The following is an 18512-nucleotide window of genomic DNA, read 5'->3' as shown; positions in this document are numbered from 1 at the left end:
ATCCTGAAAGACCCATTCCACCCCGGGCACAGCCACCTGGAACTGCTACCCTCAGGCAGACGCTACAGGGTGCTTAAAGCGAGCACCAATAGACTAAAAAATAGCTTTTACCCAAGAGCCATAGTAGCATTAAACAGGCACTGAGTGAGCACAATATGTCCATCATGTCCTCATGTGTAATGTTTAAATGTTTTTCAATTTTTTCGGACTACAATGTGCAATAATGTTTTATGTATGTGTGTATATGTATTCATATGCATGCAGATATGCATCTGTGTGGATACATATACATATACATAGATACATCTGTCATCTCTATCTTTACATCCGTCATCTCTATCTTTTTTTTTTTTTTTTTTTACTATTTATACTACCATATTGTATATGCACCTTAGGAGGAGCTGCTCCAATTTCGTTGTTGTTTGAACCTGTTCATTGCAATAATGACAATAAAAACTCTATTCTATTCTATTCTATTTATCGGTATAAATGATTAAAAAACCTTTGACAATTGTTTCTCGTATTCTTTAGGCCTTTTGCTCTCTTTCTAACTGTTCTTTAAGCCAGTTGTCTCGGTACTAACCCTAGCCGTTTGCTGAGGTTGACAGTTTGAGGGATGCTAATAATGCATTGACGTTCTAAACGTACAAGAGCATAGCTTTTTTTAAATGTGGCTTCCAGAATAATAATGCCACATGAATACACATGAACGACAATAATTCCATTTCTCTGGAACAACCGCAACAATTCTAACCTTCACTTTGTGGTATTTTCTTCTTTTTCAAGAATGAAACAAGGAGCCAGGATGTTCAGAAGATCCAAAGTGACAGATGGGACGGGCGCTGGCCAAGGTAAGCAGAGTTGTTATTTAGCAGCCACCAAAGGCTGTCAAAAACAGATGCAGTAATTGGCTCTCCCTTGTTAGTTTTTCATCGTCGTCTCTCCAAAGTACCCACACATGGTTCATATAAAAAGTGACTCTCAAACACCAGAAGAAGATATTGTTAGAAAAAGGCAAAATATGATTTTGAGTTGATCCATTGCAACCACCCTGACATGTTCTGTATGTTCGTGCCTTATCAGCGCCCGCTGCAGAGAACGAAGGTAGGAACCTTTAGTGAACTCACCACCACTATTCATCGTTTACTTGTTCCCCTCACTCCCGCTCACAAAGGCATGAAGCAATGCTATTCTAGAAATCACAGAATACTGTACCTTGTATCTGTAGACATATAGCTGCCACATCACACGTGGGTTCATTTGTGGCATGGAAGCAAGATAAATGTAGCATGTGGTTTAAGGCCATACCTACCCCAACCCAGACTGTATATATTGAATTTAACTTGACATTCTAATATTTTGAATATTAGAATGTGTTACGGCATGCTTTGAAAAGGGTGGACATAACAGTTTCCCGTACCACGTTTATCTGGAATTGACTGATATTTGATGCCACGTTGGTTTCTCAGTGGGCTTCAGGATAAAATCGCGGGTGCCCGGAGTAATGATTACACAGTTTGTAGAGACGCTGCCTGAGGGGAAGAGCCACCCGGACTTTACCCGCAAGCCCATTGCTTTGACTATCCAGGAGGGTAAAAACCTTACAAATACTGCAATTCATCCAGCATCTATCCGTCAAAATATGAATTGTCTTATTGCTTTCTACAGGAAAATTTGCCTTTTTCAAGGCCATTGTCACCGGCGATCCCAAGCCCACTGTAACCTGGAGCAGGAATAACGGCGATGTCTCTGATACCTCAAAATATCAAAGCAAATATGACCCGAATTCCAATGAGCACACGTTTGAGGCAAGTGTAAACATTGTCTTAAGTAAATTGTGTAAACCAGTGGTTGTCAAACTTTTTTCCCCAAGTACCAAAATAATGAACAGTCAAATATGTTGCCATGCTGTACCAAACCTGCCTTCGGAATCAACAATGTCTGTGAAGTGTAAGTGAACGGGCACATACAGTTGATAAATAATTGCCATAGCCAATAAGATCACGAGTTGTTGTCAGTAAGTCCTTCTAACTGGCCTCACCTTGAACATGAAATTTACGTGTACTGTAATCAGATACTTATCGGGATCTTTAGCGATGAATTTGAGAACACATCCACTCATCCATCCATGGTTCTCGCCCGGAAAAGGGCAAGAACAGCGTCCGCATTACTGAAGACGCCGCACCGATCCGCCTGTCGATCTCACAATCCACTCTTCCCTCACTTGTGAACAAGACTCCGAGGTACTTGAACTCCTCCACTTGGGGAAGGGTCTCCTCCCCAACCCGGAGATGGCACTCCACCCTTTTACGGGCGAGAACCATGGACTCGGACTCGGAGGTGCTGATTCTCATCCCAGTGGCTTCACACTCGGCTCCGAACCGATTCAGGGAGAGCTGAAGATCCTGGCCAAATGAAGCTATCAGGACCACATCATCTGCAAAAAACAGAGACCTAATCCTGCAGCCACCAAACCGGATCCCCTCAACGCCTTGACTGCGCCTAGAAATTCTGTCCATAAAAGTAATGAACAGAGTCGGTGACAAAGGGCAGCATTGGTGGAGTCCAACCCTCACTGGAAACATGTCCGACTTAACTGCCGGTAATGCAGACCAAGCTCTAACACTGATCCTACAGGGAACAGACCGCCACAATCAGACAGTTCAATACCCCATACTCTCTGAGGAGTTCCCACAGGACTTCCCAATGGACACGGTTGAATGCCTTCTCCAAGTCCACAAAGCACATGTAGACTGGTTGGGCAAACTCTATGTACCCTCAAGGACCCTAACTGAGAGTGTAGAGCATGTCCACAGTTCCACGACGAGGACGAAAACCACACTGTTCCTCCTGACTTTCCGGCGGAGCCTCCTCTCCAGTACACCTGAATAAACCTTACCGGGAAGGCTGAAGTGTGTGATCCCACCATAGTTGGAACACAACCTCCAGTTCCCTTTCTTAAAGAGAGGAACCACCACTCCGGTCGGCCAATCCAGGGGTACTGCCCCCATGTCCACGCGATGCTGCAGTGTCTTGTCAACCAAGACAGTCCCAGAGCATCCAGAGCCTTTAGAACCTCCGAGCGGATCTCATCCACGCCCGGGGCCTTGCCACTGAGGAGCTTTTTAACTACCTCAACACCTCAGCCCCAGAAATAGGAGAGCCCACCAGATATTCCCCAGGCACTGCTTCCTCATAGGAAGACGTGTTAGTAGGATTGACAAGGTTTTCCCGTATTCCCTCTACCAATCCACAACATCCGCAATCTAGGTCAGCAGAACACCATCCGCACCATACACGGTGTTGACAGTGCACTGCTCCCCCTTCCTGAGGTGGTGGATGGTGTTCCAGAATCGCTTCTAAGCCGTCAGGAAATCGTTTTCAATGGCTTTCCCGAACTCCTCCCATATCCGAGTTTTTGCCTCCACGACTGCTGGAGCCGTACACCGCTTGGCCTATCGGTGCCTGTCCACCAACAGGTTCTAGGATTACCGCCACGACAGGCACCAACTACCTTGCGGCCACAGCTCCGGTCAGCCGCCTCGACCATAGAGGTACAGAACATGGTCCACTCGGACTCAATGTCCAGCACCTCCCTCGTGACATGTTCAAATTTCTTCCGGAGGTGGGAATTGATACTCTCTCTGACAGGAGACTCTACCAGACATTCCCAGCAGATCCTCACAATGTGTTTGGGCCTGCCAGGTCTGTCCGGCATTCTCCCCCACCATCGCAGCCAACTCACCACCAGGTGGTGATCAGTAGAAAGCCCCACTCCTCTCTTTACCCAAGTGTCCAAAACATGAGGCCGCAAATCCGATGACACAACTCGCGACTGTGTTGGAACCATTATGGATTGAACTTTCACAGTATCATGTTAGACCCGCTCGACATCCATTGCTTTCCTCCTCTCCAAGGTCCTCATAGTCATCATTGTCACCGACGTCCCACTGGGTCATTATTGTCACCGATGTCCCACTGGGTGTGAGTTTTCCTTGCCCTTATGTGGGCCTACCGAGGATGTCGTAGTGGTTTGTGCAGCCCTTTGAGACACTAGTGATTTAGGGCTATATAAGTAAACATTGATTGATTGATTGATTGAACTACAAAGTCGATTATGGAACTGCGGCTGAGGGTGTCCTGGTGCCAAGTGCACATATGGACACCCTTATGTCTGAACATGGTGTTTGTTATGGAGAATCTGTGACGAGGACAAAAGTCCAATAACAAAACACCACTCGGGTTCAGATCTGGGCGGCCATTCTTCCCAATCACGCCTCTCCAGATTTCACTGTCATTGCCAACATGAACGTTAAAGTCCCCCAGTTGGACAAGGGAATCACTCGGTCTAAGCCTGGGCCCCTGGAGAGGGGGTCCAGACTGAGGCCAAGGGAAAAAAAACTCATAGCCATAGCACATATCCCTCTTACATATGTGTAAGAAGGAAACATCAAAGAACACAAAGGACATTAAAGACATTAAAACAGCAGAGCTGATGCAACCATCCACTTCTACATACAGCTATGAAAAAAAAGTGAAAGAAACAAATACACTGTGGTGGCCTCTGCGGTGTTCTACGGCATCGTCGTCTGGGGTGGAAGGAGCATGGCCAGAGACCAGAGCAGACCCAACAAAACAACCAAGAGAGCCGACTCCACTCTAACTAACTCGGCCAGTGTCCAGTCCGCATGGATGAGCGACAATGCGTATAAGGAGACTGAGGTCTCTGATTCTTGCTCATTCAGCCAAGCTACTGTGAAGCTTGTCCGTCCCGGCGCTCAGTGCTAGCTCCGCAGCCCTGTCTCTTCATCCACATCTCCTCCAGTCTCTCCAAACGGACTCTGGTGTGGCAGAGACCCAGCAGCTGGTCTCCATGGCCAAAAGGCTCCCGGGAGGCAGATCCAGAAGTCCACAAAAAAGCACAACAGAGGTCAGGAAAGTGCCACCCCTTGTCAAACAGTACCAAAGAATGATGCTTAAGAGAAACTACATCTTGTGAGACGAAGTCGGCCTACACTGGAATCTGTCCCGGCGGTGAAATGATTGCCCACGCGACTTTCACACGAATCATCCGACTTCGACCAACTACCGACTACGAGCGATACCAATGGCTTAGACGGCGACGAATAGGTGCTACAAATTGTCAGATCAAATATTTTATTTCTTAATTGTTTTATATTTCGCCGAGAAATAGACCCATTTGTACACTGTTGTGGGGATTCAATGACCGGTAGTGTGCAAGTGGGTTTCTGTATAGTATCTCCAGCCGTGTTCATGGGGTGACATAAGTTACGGTATTTTGAGAGGTGAAGTCAGACTAAGTAGGACATCACTGAAGGCCTAGGTGAGAAACGCTGGGCGTACAACAGTTTGAGAAACTTTCAAATGTGTTTCCATTTGGAACTATAGACGATACCACACTGGGCGACTTATTGTATGTTCTGACTCTTCCAGATGCCCAATGTCAAAGCAGACCAGGCCGATACATACAAGTGTTTTGCCAAGAACGAGTATGGACAAGCCTTTGTGACGGTTGTTCTGAATGTTATCGAAGGTAAAGACAACACAAAGACTACCAAAGTTTACTCTTTACTATATTGTCTTTATTGAAAAACTGCACATTTTACTCTTGGAGCCAGTTGCTAACTCTCCAGCTGATCATTCCAATGGTCAATACTCACAAATAAAAATTACTATATCAGGTGTGTTAAAAGTCTGAGGATGTTTGAAAAGGTGAGGGAGTGGAAACTAGTGAAAGGCCATACAACCGATTTTTGATACTGAGTAGAATTTAGACTGGAATCAAGGACACCGGTACTTTAAGCAAATACACCAGGTGCCTGTTCAAATTTCAAAAGTAATGTATATCAAATGTCGCTGCTTTTGGGGAATAATCTCTGAACAATCACGGGGTGAAACAAATGATTGTGTCATTCTGCACTGAATGTGTTATCTTTAAATGTTTTTATACTCAACTCTCTGTGTAGTGTCTTCAAATAGCCTACCATAAGAGTTATGTTTAATGTTTAATAATACTGAGGGTCTCATTTTAATTACGAGTAATTAGTTTAGCTTAGTCTTTATTTGAAGGGATAATGCACAGAGACATTACGCTCAAAGACAGATATGTTCTGCACCAGATCATAGCTAAATAGCTCATTTCCATCTGCAGTCCCTGGATACCTAAAATAAAGATAGACAAAAACATGAAAAACAATTTTACTACAGCATGTAATCAAATTAAGAAAAGTCCTTAAATGCCTTTTCATTGACACATACTAATACATTACAACCACCCCTCCGTTACATCATAAAACACAGACAATACACGCTCATGTTCACATCTGTCATCATTTGTAAAAACTACCAGGATTTTACCAGACACACCTCACTGTTTACAACAATATGTTTTCATACATAAATATAATACACATTAAGTTGACATGTCAAACCTAGTGCCCACCTCAGTGAGCGTGTGAGCAGCTTTGATTGCTCCAAAGCCACATTTTAAATTCATTTGTGAATGAAGAATAGTCTGTTAAACTTTTCAATTTCGTTTTGAGGTCATTCCATTCCTTTAGCGCTTTATATGAAAAGACTGATTGTGCAAAAGAGGTTTTACATCTGGGTATGCTAAAGTGCCCCCTGGTTGAGGCTTGTGTGTTTCTAGTTGTCACAGCAGATGTAAACTGGGCAAAGTGCTTAAGTGGCGCAGGTGCAATGTTATTGTCTTAAATAACAAACGACGGACTGAATGACGGAGCGCAGCAAAGTGTGCCGCTGCACCCGTCCAATACTCAACCAGGCGGAAGAAAAAGTAGTCCCCCCCCAATCAATTACACAAGACCTCAAGGATTTAGCTACTTGAAAATGTGTTCTTGTTAATGATATGTATGATCCCAAATAGGTCAAGTACTAAAAACATCAATATTTTGATTTGCGAATCGATATTAGAGCATAAAGATCTGTTATCGGTGGTCCATCCATCCATCCAGCTTCTTCCGCTTTTCTGAGGTAGGGTCGCGGGGGCAGCAGCCTAAGCAGGGAAGCCCAGAATTTCCTCTCCCCAGCCACTTCGCCCAGCTCTTCCCGGGGGATCCCGAGGCGTTTTCAGGCCAGCCGGGAGACATAGTCTCCCCAACGTGTCCTGGGTCTTCCCCGTGGCCTCCTACCGGTCGGACGTGCCCAAACACCTCCCTAAGGAGGCGTTTGGGTGGCATTTTGACCAGATGCCCGAACCACCTAATCTGGCTCCTCTTGATTTGGAGGAGCAGTGGCTTTACTTTGAGCTCCTCCGGGATGGCAGCGCTTTTTGCCCTATCTCGAAGGGAGAGACCCGCCACCCGTCAGAGGAAACTCATTTCGGCCGCTTATTCCCGTGATCTTTTCCTTTCGGTCATAACCCAAAGCTCATGACCATAGGTGAGGATGGGAACGTAGATCGACCGGTAAATTGAGAGCTTTGCTTTCCAGCTGAGCTCCTTCTTCACCACAACGGATTGATACAGCGTCCGCATTACTGAAGACGCCGCACCGTTCCGCCTGTTGATCTCACAATCCACTCTTCCGTCACTTGTGAACAAGACTCCGAGGTACTTGAACACCTCCACTTGGGGCAGGGTCTCCTTCCCAACCCAGAGATGGCACTCCAGCCTTTTCCGGGCGAGAACCAGGAACTCGGACTATGAGGTGCTGATTCTCATCCCAGTCGCTTCACACTCGGCTGCGAACCAATCCAGTGATGGTTGGTATCGGTGGTATCGATATTTAATTATCCAACTGCGCCTCATTAGTGGAAAGCTAGCAGTCCTTAAAAACTGTAGTTATGCCTGAAGCCCACCAGATGGGCCTGAAGACAGGAAGATGACTCACAGCTGGGGTGTAGTTTTCTGGGTTGGTAGATTGATGTCCAAAATTCCTGGGCTAATATTATTAAGACTGCCATCTCCATCTCTCTCCAGTTGGCTTCAAAAAGAAGAAAGCAGCGCAGCAAAATGCGCCAGAGACCATTAATGAGGATTTTAAGACAGTCCTAAGAAAAAGGTTGGTAGCGCGTTAAAAGTATTTTTTGTCTTTTCAAGCGAACCCAACGAATCAGTGCCTCTGCTCCTTTCTAGTAAAGTGCGTCCCAAAACAGCGCAAGCAGAGAAAAAGGATGGCGAGATAAATCCAAAGTTTTGGGAGCTCCTCCTGAGCGCTGACAAAAAAGACTACGAGAGAATATGTGCAGAGTACGGAGTGACGGACTTTCGCTGGATGCTGAAGAAACTCAATGAAATGAAGAAGGAACGAGAAGAAGAACAAGCTGAGGTTCAGTTGAAGTTTCATGTTGTTTGTCCCAACTATTTAAGATTGGATCAATGCAGATATTTAGGCGTAATTACTTGTGATGGTGTATTCTCTTGTTGACACAGTTTGTCAAGAGCATATCAAACCTTCGGCCGATCCAGGTCAACGCAGATGGTACCGCATCCTTTGAGATTGACATGGACCTCATTGAACAGAGCAGGTCCATTTACTTGTATAAGGTCAGTGTGAAAAGAGGGCTTCTTGTTATGTACAACTCTACGAATGTCATCAATCAACCCAGATGAATACATCTAGTTGTATTGTAATTTGTCAGCCAGGTTGTTATGGTAGAAGCCAAGGGTCGGAAACCCGAAATCTTGAAAGAACCATACTGTACCACAAATACAAGAAAGTAATAAGTCTGGAGCCACATATAATTAAAAGACTGATGGCAACACATGATTTAAGTGGGTAATTAGCTACATTAGCCCACTATCAAAATGACTGTGTGTCGCAGGCTGGCACAAGTCTTTGTTGACAGAAATTTTGAAATATAATATTTACTGTACACATTTTTACAACATTGGAAAACACCAGTAAAACTTCTTAGAGGTTGAATATAACTCCTGGAAATAACTATCTTAGAGTGGCCAAAGGTATAGATGTGTGTGTCCAAGTTAAAGGAAATATCTTCTAATGGATTTATTACAATCTTTGCAAACTGGGTAACGTTTGCTGTGGTCTGGAACAACATGGGAAACAAACAACTATCAGAAATGCCGCCAATAATACATACAGATAATGTAGACATGAAAAAACAAACTAAAAACATATAGGACATAAGTAAAGGAAATTAAGTGAGCTTAAATATACCTACATATGAGGCATAATGATGCAATATGTACATATGGCTAGCCTAAATAGCATGTTAGCATGGATTAGCTTGCAGTCATGCAGTGACCAAACTGCACACAAGTCAGTAACATCAACAAAAATCACCTTTGTGCATTCACACACAGTATAAAATGTTTGGTGGACAAAATGAGACAAAGAAGGATTGGCATAAAATACATCTTTCTGTGGCAGCGTCGGAGAAAGTTGCACATGTAAACTAACCACGGTGAGTTCAAGGACTTTGTACATTCACACATAGTATAAAACGTTTGGTGGACAAAATGAGACAAAGGGGAATTGGTATAAAACATGTCTTCCGGTGGCAGCGTCAGAGAAAGTTGTAGATGTGAACAAGCTGTTGAGTCACAGTCCACGCAATGGTGAGTTTAAGCGCCGCTGAAATTAATAGGACAAAACGGTGCTCGCCAAATACACTCCAAATTCAGCGAAGCATGAACACAAACATATTAAACAGCGGGCTTTCTACAATTAAGAAGGTTTGTGTTGTGTTTGTTGTTCTACAGAAACCAAAGTACAACAAAACAACATATTTTCCCAATTTCCGTACATTTTTTGAAAAGCTCCATTGAGCCACTAGGGCACCGCTAAACAGCCGCACGTGGCCCTAGAGCCGCGGCTTGCTGACCCCCGGTATAAGCAATGTGACATTGTGTTGTATCATTTCTTCCCAGGATGGTGAAATGATTCCATACACCAAGGAACTGGGCGACACGATGAAGCACAGCCTCAGGAAAGTAGGGAGAAAGTATATTTTCAGTATAAGGGATCTCAGCCCGGAAGATGGTGGATTCTACCAGCTGGATGTGGAAAACGTGAATATGTTTTCCACCGATTTTAAAAGTAGGTCAACAGAAAACATATCCAGTCTTAATAATTAACCCTTGTGTGGTGTTCGGGTCTGTGGGACACGTTTTAATTTTTTGTTGAAAGAAAAATTATACAATTAATTATTTTTTCATACTGAGACTCACTGACTTTGGCTCATTTTCTGTGAAGAACACATATCATAATATATATTTAATACCATACCATACCAACTTTATTAATAATTTATTTGGTATAATGACCACACACCATACACCCCCCCTACACATTTCTATTAAATGTAAGATGTTCATGTCCACTGGACCCAGGGCTAATAGAAGTGTGGAAATTGATGTTCTGTGTACCACACACACACACACACACACACACACACACACACACACACACACACACACACACACACACACACATAGCAGTCCTAGACAGGAGGAGGAAAGAGTGTAGGTACACAGAACATCAGAGGGTCAAATGTGCGAGAAAATGAGAGCAGACAGTGTTGACAAACAATGTTGCAACCTTGTGTTGTGCACAAACACAAAACAAGAATCCCTGTGGGATGCAGAAACTGGCAGAGAAATTTCCCGTGCAACGTTCATATTGTTGTAACTCAGCCAGCGTTTGTGGGTCTGATGGACCTGTTGCATTTTGTGGCTTTTAATGCCTCACAATCAAACACGTATATGTTAAAATACTGAACAGATATTTACTGGAATATGGTAAACATCTGTTGAGTATTTTAACATAATGCCTCACAATCAAATATTTGTATGTTGAAATACTGAAGATAGGTCTTTATTGTCATTACACAAGTACAACAAAATGTTGTTTTCAGCACAAACCCGTTCAAGATGAGAAAAACAAACAGGGTACAGGGTTACAGAACAGGAACGCTGATGGGTCGTCACAAGGCGCCCCGTGAAAAGATGGGGAAAAATGTCAAATGCTGGGGAAGGATGTGTAAATAAAAACAATCTAGACTGGAGTCTAGATTGGTCTGGAGTGGGGAAAAAAACCCTCCATAGCAAAGCACACATACAGTACATATTACAACGTGCATCTCGAGATATCTAGCAACAGAGGGAAGGGAGTGCGGGGTCATGGTGGTAGGCCGCAGCTCTCAGGCGCTGACCATCCTTTCATCACCCCTATGGGATTTGGGTCGAGTGCGTTGGGTTGGGTGGGTGGGGTGTGTATGTATGGCGTATATTTTTTGGATGCATGTTTGTGTGTAAGCCTGCAGTGTGTCTCTGTTCCGCCGCCTTAATCTTGTGCTGCCGCTAGTCCAAAGTCAACAACAACAGGTGTGTGTCCATGAGAGACACAAAAAGACAAGAACAGATTTTTATTGGCATAAGGTAAACATCTGTTCAGTATTTTAAGATAAAAGTGTTTGATTGTGAGGCATGAAAAGCCACAAAATGCAACGGGTCTATCAGACCCACAAATGCTGGCTGAGTAACAACAATATGAACACTGCACAAGGGTTAAATAAGACACATTTTATGAGACTATGCAACAGTTTTTGTCTTGACACTTTCTCTCGTATTGTAATCTGTTTTAGTTCCCATGGTGGATTTCCTAGTGAAAATTCAGGAAGTGAAGGCAATGGAGAGAGAGGACGCCGTTTTCGAGTGTGTCCTGTCAAAACCTCTTGCCAAGATTTCATGGCTTGGCAAAAATCTGACCTTGGAGCAAGGAGATAAGTATGATATTGAGGTCTCTGAAGACAAGCTTATCCACAGGCTGGTAGTCAAAGACTGCATGGTGGTGGACAAAGGAATTTATTCCGCATGTGCCGGAATAAAATCTTGCAATGCCTGGCTCGTTGTTGAAGGTAAGGGAATTTGGATTCAGCGGGTGCTTTAATTCTTCCACCAACCTCCGGCACAAACTTCCATGAAAGAACATGTTCTCTCTCTGTAGCTGATAAAGGTGCAGATCAGGGCAAGAAGTCTGTGAGGAAAACAACAAAGGCCGGAGGGTCGGGCATGGACCTTCAGAAGGTAGCCCAAGAGCAAAATGCAAAGTTGGAGAAACAGAAAGAGGAAGTGAGAGCTGCAAAAGAAGCAACACCCCCACCTGATCCCCCCAAAGTTGTGGCACCGGAACCAGGTGAGCAAAAGTTACATTTTAAAACTCTATATTGGCAAAAAGAAGGCTGCATTTCCAGAAATTTGTTATCTGACACCAAAACAAGTCGCTGCACCAATATGCACTGAATGTCTTTTTAAAGGGTACCGTATTTTTCGGACTATAAGGCGCACTTAAAATCATTTTGTTTTCTAAAAAATCCACAGAGGGCCTTATAACCCGGTGCGCCTAATGTACGGAATAATTCTGGTTTTACATACCAACCTTGAAGCTATTTTATTTACTACATGGTATACTGATAAGTGTGACCAGTAGATGGCAGTCACACATAAGAGATACAAGTAGACAGCAATATGACTCAAGTAAACATCATCAACATTTTAGATGTTCCATTGAAAATTCGGAACATTACACATGGCACTTCAAAATCTATCGAATTGTTTTAGTAGGACTTTGGTAAGCTATGTAGCCACACCGCTTAATGGATTGTACTGTGCTATTTTGTTTCGCAATATTATGCAAAAGAAACGTTTCTTATTTTCTGGTACCTGCTAATCGGTATTTGGGATCTGCATAGGTCCTGAAAAACTGAGGGCGTCTGCCAATGTAGTTAGTGTCGATGCCATAGTCATAAGCTTCTTTTCTGTGCCTTCTTACGGGACATTCATCTTCCACTGTTGGCATTTCTAATATCAAGTAGTGTAAAGTTCTAACTTATATCTGTCAGTAACTCACCATGAAAGCACTAAAACATACCAGCATAGTGAGTTTACATTATTCACCTAAGGAACTTTTGTTATTAGAGAGTTCCGGTTGGACGGTTTTTCACGGGACACATTTCGGGCGTCGTTGTTGCACTAGTGAGCCACGGATGAGGAGATGCTGCTCCGTTATTGATTGAAGTAAAGTCTGAATGTCATTAAAACGGTTAGCGCCATCTTTTGACACTTCTTCCACTCCCGTCCTTGCACGCTACGCCGCTACAACAAAGATGACGCTGTCAAAGTGGAGGCACGTAAATAAGACCGCCCACCAATCGGCCCATCCTGAAGAGACTGTCAGGAAGCGACTTGAAGATGACGTGTAAAACATCATCGATGCAAAAAATGAAACTCAGTTGACAGTAAAAAGTGGTTGTTGCAATTGTTGGCTATGACTTTAATGCATAAACAAGCATGCAACACTATAGCTCTTGTCTCAAAGTAGGTGTACTGTCACCACCTGTCACATCACACCCTGACTTATTTGGACTTGTTTGCTCTTTTTCTGTGTGTAGTGTTTTACTTCTTTTCTTGAGCTCCTATTTTTGTGGCTTTTTCTTTGTTTTTGGTATTTTCCTGTTGCAGTTTCATGCGATAATTTCCCACATCTACTTTGTGTTAGCGATCAAGAATATTTCAGTTGTTTTTATCCTTCTTTGTGGGGAAATTGTTGATTGTCATGTCATGTTCGGATGTACATTGTGGACACTGTCTTTGCTACACAGTAAGTCTTTGCTGTCATCCAGCATTCTGTTTTTGTCGACTTTGTAGCCAGTTCAGTTTTAGTTTTGTTCTGCATAGCCTTCCCTAAGCTTCAATGCCTTTTCTTAGGGGCACTCACCTTTTGTTTATTTTTGGTGTAAGGATTAGACACCGTTTTACCTGCACCCTGCCTCCTGCTGTTTCCAAGATCTACAAAGCAATTAGCTACCGGCCGCCACCTACTGATATGGAAGAGTATTACATGGTTACTCTGCCTAGCTCGAGACAGCCCTGACACTCAACAACAACACATCATTTGCAGACTATAATACTGGTTTGGAAAAAATATTTTTACCCACATAGGGGAAATTGGAATACTAGACTGTATCTCACAGCACACTAGTGGTTGAAAAACACCTATGTAGACAAGTGGTTCTCAACCTTTTTTCAGTGATGTACCCCCTGTGAACATTGTTTTAATTCAGGTACCCCCTAATCAGAACAAAGCATTTTTGGTTGAAAAAAAAAAGAGATAAAGAAGTAAAACACAGCACTATGTCATCAGTTTCTGATTTATTAAATTTTATAACAGTGCAAAATATTGCTCATTTGTAGTGGTCTTTCTTGAACTATTTTTCAAAAAAGAACTTTTTGAAAAATAAACAAGTGATTAAATTATAAATAAAGATTTCTACACATAAAAGTAATCATCAACTTAAAGTGCCCTCTTTAGGGATAGTAATAGAGATCCATTTGGATTCATGAACTTAATTCTAAACATTTCTTCACATAAAAATAAATCTTTAACATCAATATTTATGAAACAGGTCCACAAAAAATCTAGCTGTCGACACTGAATATTGCATTGTTGTATTTTTTTCACAGTTTATGAACTTACATTCATATTATTATTATTCAATAAATGTATTTATAAAGGATTTTTAAATTGTTGATATTTTTAGAATATTAAAAAAAAAATCTCACTTACCCCTTGGCACGCGTACCCCCATTTGAGAACCACTGATGTAGACCACAAGGAAGTGTTTTACATTTAGAAATAAAAAAATCATAATAATATGACTCTTTTAATGTGCCTTATAATTTTTATGAAATACATATAATATATGAAACAAGATTGAAAATGGGCCATTCATTGGCAGTGCTCCCTATGGTCCGGAAAATACGATATAAGTCACTCTGTAGGTGTGGTTTTTAAGGTATGCCTCAAGATCAAAGCTCTTTTAGGGTGTAGTTGTGAAGAAGTTGATCAACCCAGTGGTGTTATGAAGACACAAATTGTGTTGCTTTGTCCGTGTTACGCTGTTCTTCAGCTTGCATTATGCCTGCAATGTGAAGTTGTTGACACGGCAGCTACTAACACTGGCGTTAAACAGGAAGTGATAAACCGGCAGACGTGGCCCCAGCTAGACCAGTTGCGAAGGCGCTAGGCGGCGGTAAGAAACACCATTGGCTGTGGCGACGTCTACATATGGTTTTATCAAGAATGCATGTCTTTTTTTAACGCTGGTCATCAAGTTGTGTTGTGTCTGCGTTGATAAGTTGTCACTAACAATGATGTTTAACAGGAAGTGATAAACCGTCAGACGTGGCTCCAGCTAGACCAGTTGAGAAGGTGGAAAGCAATGGTAAGAAGGGATTGTGGTGACGTCTACACGGTTTCATCGAGGAGTTTATGAGTGATAGATTGTAGTCATTTATACCTTTTAGGGTGGTCCCGATACCAATATTTTAGTACCGGCACCGGTACCAAAATGTATTTAGCTACTTTTCTAAATAAAGTCGACCAAAAAAATTTCATTATTGTCTTTATTGTAACAAAAAATGTTAGTGTACATGAAACATATGTTTATTATTGTCATTTAGTCCTTAAATAAAATAGTGAACATACTAGACAACTTGTCTTTTAGTAGTAAGTAAACAAACAAAGACTCCTAATTAGTCTGCTGACATATGCAGTAACATATTGTGTCATTTATCTACCTATTATTTTGTACACATTATGAGGGACCAACTGTAAAAATGTATTATTCATCTACTTTTTCATTTACTGTTAATATCTCCTTATTTTCTGTTTTAACATGTTCTATCTACACTTCTGTTAAAATGTAATAATCACTTATTATTCTCTTCTTTGATACTTGACATTAGTTTTGGATGATACCACACATTTAGGTATCGATCAGAAACCAAGTAGTTACAGTATCATACATTGGTCATAGTCAAAGTCCTCATGTGTCCAGGGACGTAGTTACTGACTTTATACAAATAATATGAATTTACAAATAGGAAAGGTTTTGTGATGATAAAAAAATATAGATGTAACCATAAGAGGATGATTAGATACGCTTCTGTACTTGGTATCATTATAGTGGATGTCAGGTGTAGGTCCACCCATGGTATCTGTTTACATTCAGGGGTGTTAGCTTGCTGTTAGCGGTGAGCTATTGTATCCTTCTACGGTGTGTAGTGAAGCATGTTTAATTATTACTTGTCCTCCAGTGATAAAGCTACTTGTAAGAAGCCATGTCTTAAAGCATCTCTTTCTGTTGGTGTTTCAGTGTTATAACTTCACCTTTATCGTTATTTTTTACACCAAAATGCGTCCATTCTCCCTTTTTGGTCTGTTTGTTAGTACTCTGTGTGTGTGCGCACTGCCGAACATGCTCGTCTGCTAGTAAAACCAGCAATGTCATGACGTGACGACGCGCTGTCATGCCCGTAAAAGAAAAAAATAAAATAAAATGGTGAACCGGTACTTTTCAAACTGAGAATAGTACGTTTTTGATTCATTAGTACAGGTCTACTGTACAACCCTACTACCTTTTATGCTGTTCATCAATTTTCAGTATGCCCGCATTGATAAATTGTTGAGACAGCAGCTACTAACATAAACGTTTAACAGGTATTGATCAACCAGCAGACAATATCTTTGAATACTTTAAAAAACTACTTTTTACTTATAGTACAAAGTAAGCATAATTCTTCTATTTATAGTTTAGTCATGTGGCAAGCGTCTACTTTAGACATCGTTTGGAGAATTTTCAATGACTGCATTAAAGAAAAAGAAAGTGGAAACCAAAACAAATAAACAATTCTGTGGCATAAATATTGAAAATGAATTTCATTATATCTTCCGGTTTGCTTCCTCAGTTGAAGAGACACAGCCTGAACCCCCACCTGCAGCTCCAGTTAGTGGTAAGATCTAAAAATATTCTTATAGTTCAACTCTTATAGATGTATTGTTAACATCATGAACCAAAACATGGCCAAAAGCATCGTTTTATTTAATGTTCTCAGAGCCTGTGATCATGTCTGGACTTGTGAATATGTTATGTCTGCGTGGGAAACCGGCGGAGTTAAAAGTCACCATGAACATGGACTGTGAAGGCACCTGGTTTAAAGATGGAGAACCGGTAACAAGCTCACTGATGATACATGTCTCCATTTGTCATTACAGTTGATGTAATGAAAACGTTTTTTTAGGAGTTTTCAAAGGCAGGCCAGAAGGAGGTGTAGCAGCTTGAGAAAAAAAATTTATATATTTATTTGAAATGGTATTAATCTTTAATTCCTCCAAAGGGCAAGTGAACGGAGTGTGAAGGGGTGTAGAAACTCCAAAAATATGTTCCAGTACATACAAAATCCCAAAAGCAGTGAAGTTGTCACGTTGTGTGAATGGTAAATAAAAAGAGAATACAATGACTGGCAAGTCCTTTTTAACTTATATTCAATTGCATAGACTGCAAAGACAAGATATTTATTTCATTTTTTTTTGTGCTTTGCAAATAATCATGAACCCGACACCTATGTTTCCTGTTCCGGAGTGATGAGTTCAATCTGTATGTCTATCGGCAGCATCGTAAATGTGCTGCCGCTAGACATACAGATTGAACTCATCACTCCGGAACAGGAAACATAGGTGTCGGGTAACACAGAGGTAAACACTGCCCTCTAATGGACACAATGAGTAAGGGCGTACAACAGTACAACACTTAACACCCCCACTCGCTCTTAGCTTATTGTGGTACATTAATTTTCATAGAAAATAAAACAACAACAACACATTTTGGCACACAATATTCTTTTCTTGCACTAAGTGCCAAACAAATACTTAGCAAACTTCTTCAGTTTTAGCTTAGTGGCTGGTTTTGTCATCAAGTCAGCAATCATGTTGTCAGTAGAACAATAATCCAAACATATTCTCCCACTGTTCACAGTTTCACGAATGAAATGATACCTTATATCAATATGTTTGCACCTTTGTCGGTTTACTGGATTTCTAGCTAGTGCTATAGCTCCCTGGTTGTCATCGTAAACCTTGGTTTGTGCATACTGACACTTATCAATACCCTTGAGTAACTGTTGTAAATACATACACTCCTGTATGGCTGACGCTAAGGCCATGTATTCTGCCTCGCAGGTAGACAGTGCAACAGTTGGTTGCTTTTGACTTTTCCATGAAATTAGTGCACTTTTCTCACTTAAACTGGCACAGTACCCTGTGGTGCTACGTCTGTCTGTGACCTCAGATGCCCAGTCAGCATCGCTGTGGACTATTAGACCAAGTTCACCTGTGTCATCCCTTTTAAAACATAACCCACGGTCTGTTGTACCTTTAAGATACCTGAAAACATGCTTTACAGTGTTCCAATGTTCCTCACTTGGCTCAGCAAAATGCTGGGAAAGTTTACTGACCACATAACTTAAATCTGGTCTAGTGCAAGTAGCCAAATAGATCAAACTTCCCACTGCCTCTCGATAGATCTTTGGTTCTTCCATTTTTACAGCATTTTCTGTGTACTCGAGTTTTGACTCGCATGGGGTCTCTCTGGCCTTACAATCTTGCATCCCAAATCTGGAGAGGATTTTGTTTACATACTTGTGTTGTGACATTGTGACTTGGTCCTC

The 18512-nt window shown here is 41.9% G+C and overlaps 1 protein-coding gene across 3 annotated transcripts in view; it reads left to right on the top strand.

Annotated features, from left to right (window-relative positions):
- Nucleotides 1-18512, top strand: part of LOC133541812 (immunoglobulin-like and fibronectin type III domain-containing protein 1) — a 51447-nt gene that overhangs the window by 19762 nt on the left and 13173 nt on the right. The window contains exons 2-16 of one of the 3 annotated variants that reach the window (XM_061885426.1): nucleotides 787-851; nucleotides 1084-1104; nucleotides 1470-1592; nucleotides 1669-1808; nucleotides 5455-5554; nucleotides 7962-8043; nucleotides 8118-8310; nucleotides 8415-8528; nucleotides 9876-10044; nucleotides 11591-11863; nucleotides 11953-12141; nucleotides 14978-15037; nucleotides 15170-15229; nucleotides 16755-16799; nucleotides 16902-17017. In XM_061885426.1, coding sequence (XP_061741410.1) covers nucleotides 788-851; nucleotides 1084-1104; nucleotides 1470-1592; nucleotides 1669-1808; nucleotides 5455-5554; nucleotides 7962-8043; nucleotides 8118-8310; nucleotides 8415-8528; nucleotides 9876-10044; nucleotides 11591-11863; nucleotides 11953-12141; nucleotides 14978-15037; nucleotides 15170-15229; nucleotides 16755-16799; nucleotides 16902-17017 — 1749 coding nt within the window. In that variant the 5' untranslated portion in view covers nucleotide 787. The remainder of the gene's footprint in view (nucleotides 1-786; nucleotides 852-1083; nucleotides 1105-1469; nucleotides 1593-1668; nucleotides 1809-5454; nucleotides 5555-7961; nucleotides 8044-8117; nucleotides 8311-8414; nucleotides 8529-9875; nucleotides 10045-11590; nucleotides 11864-11952; nucleotides 12142-14977; nucleotides 15038-15169; nucleotides 15230-16754; nucleotides 16800-16901; nucleotides 17018-18512) is intronic. The other 2 variants (XM_061885432.1, XM_061885433.1) reach the window with 2 other exon arrangements.

Source organism: Nerophis ophidion, linkage group LG02 (genome assembly GCF_033978795.1).
Source record: "Nerophis ophidion isolate RoL-2023_Sa linkage group LG02, RoL_Noph_v1.0, whole genome shotgun sequence".
Taxonomy (NCBI): Eukaryota; Metazoa; Chordata; class Actinopteri; order Syngnathiformes; family Syngnathidae; genus Nerophis; species Nerophis ophidion.
This window is presented reverse-complemented; position numbering and strand designations above follow the sequence as displayed.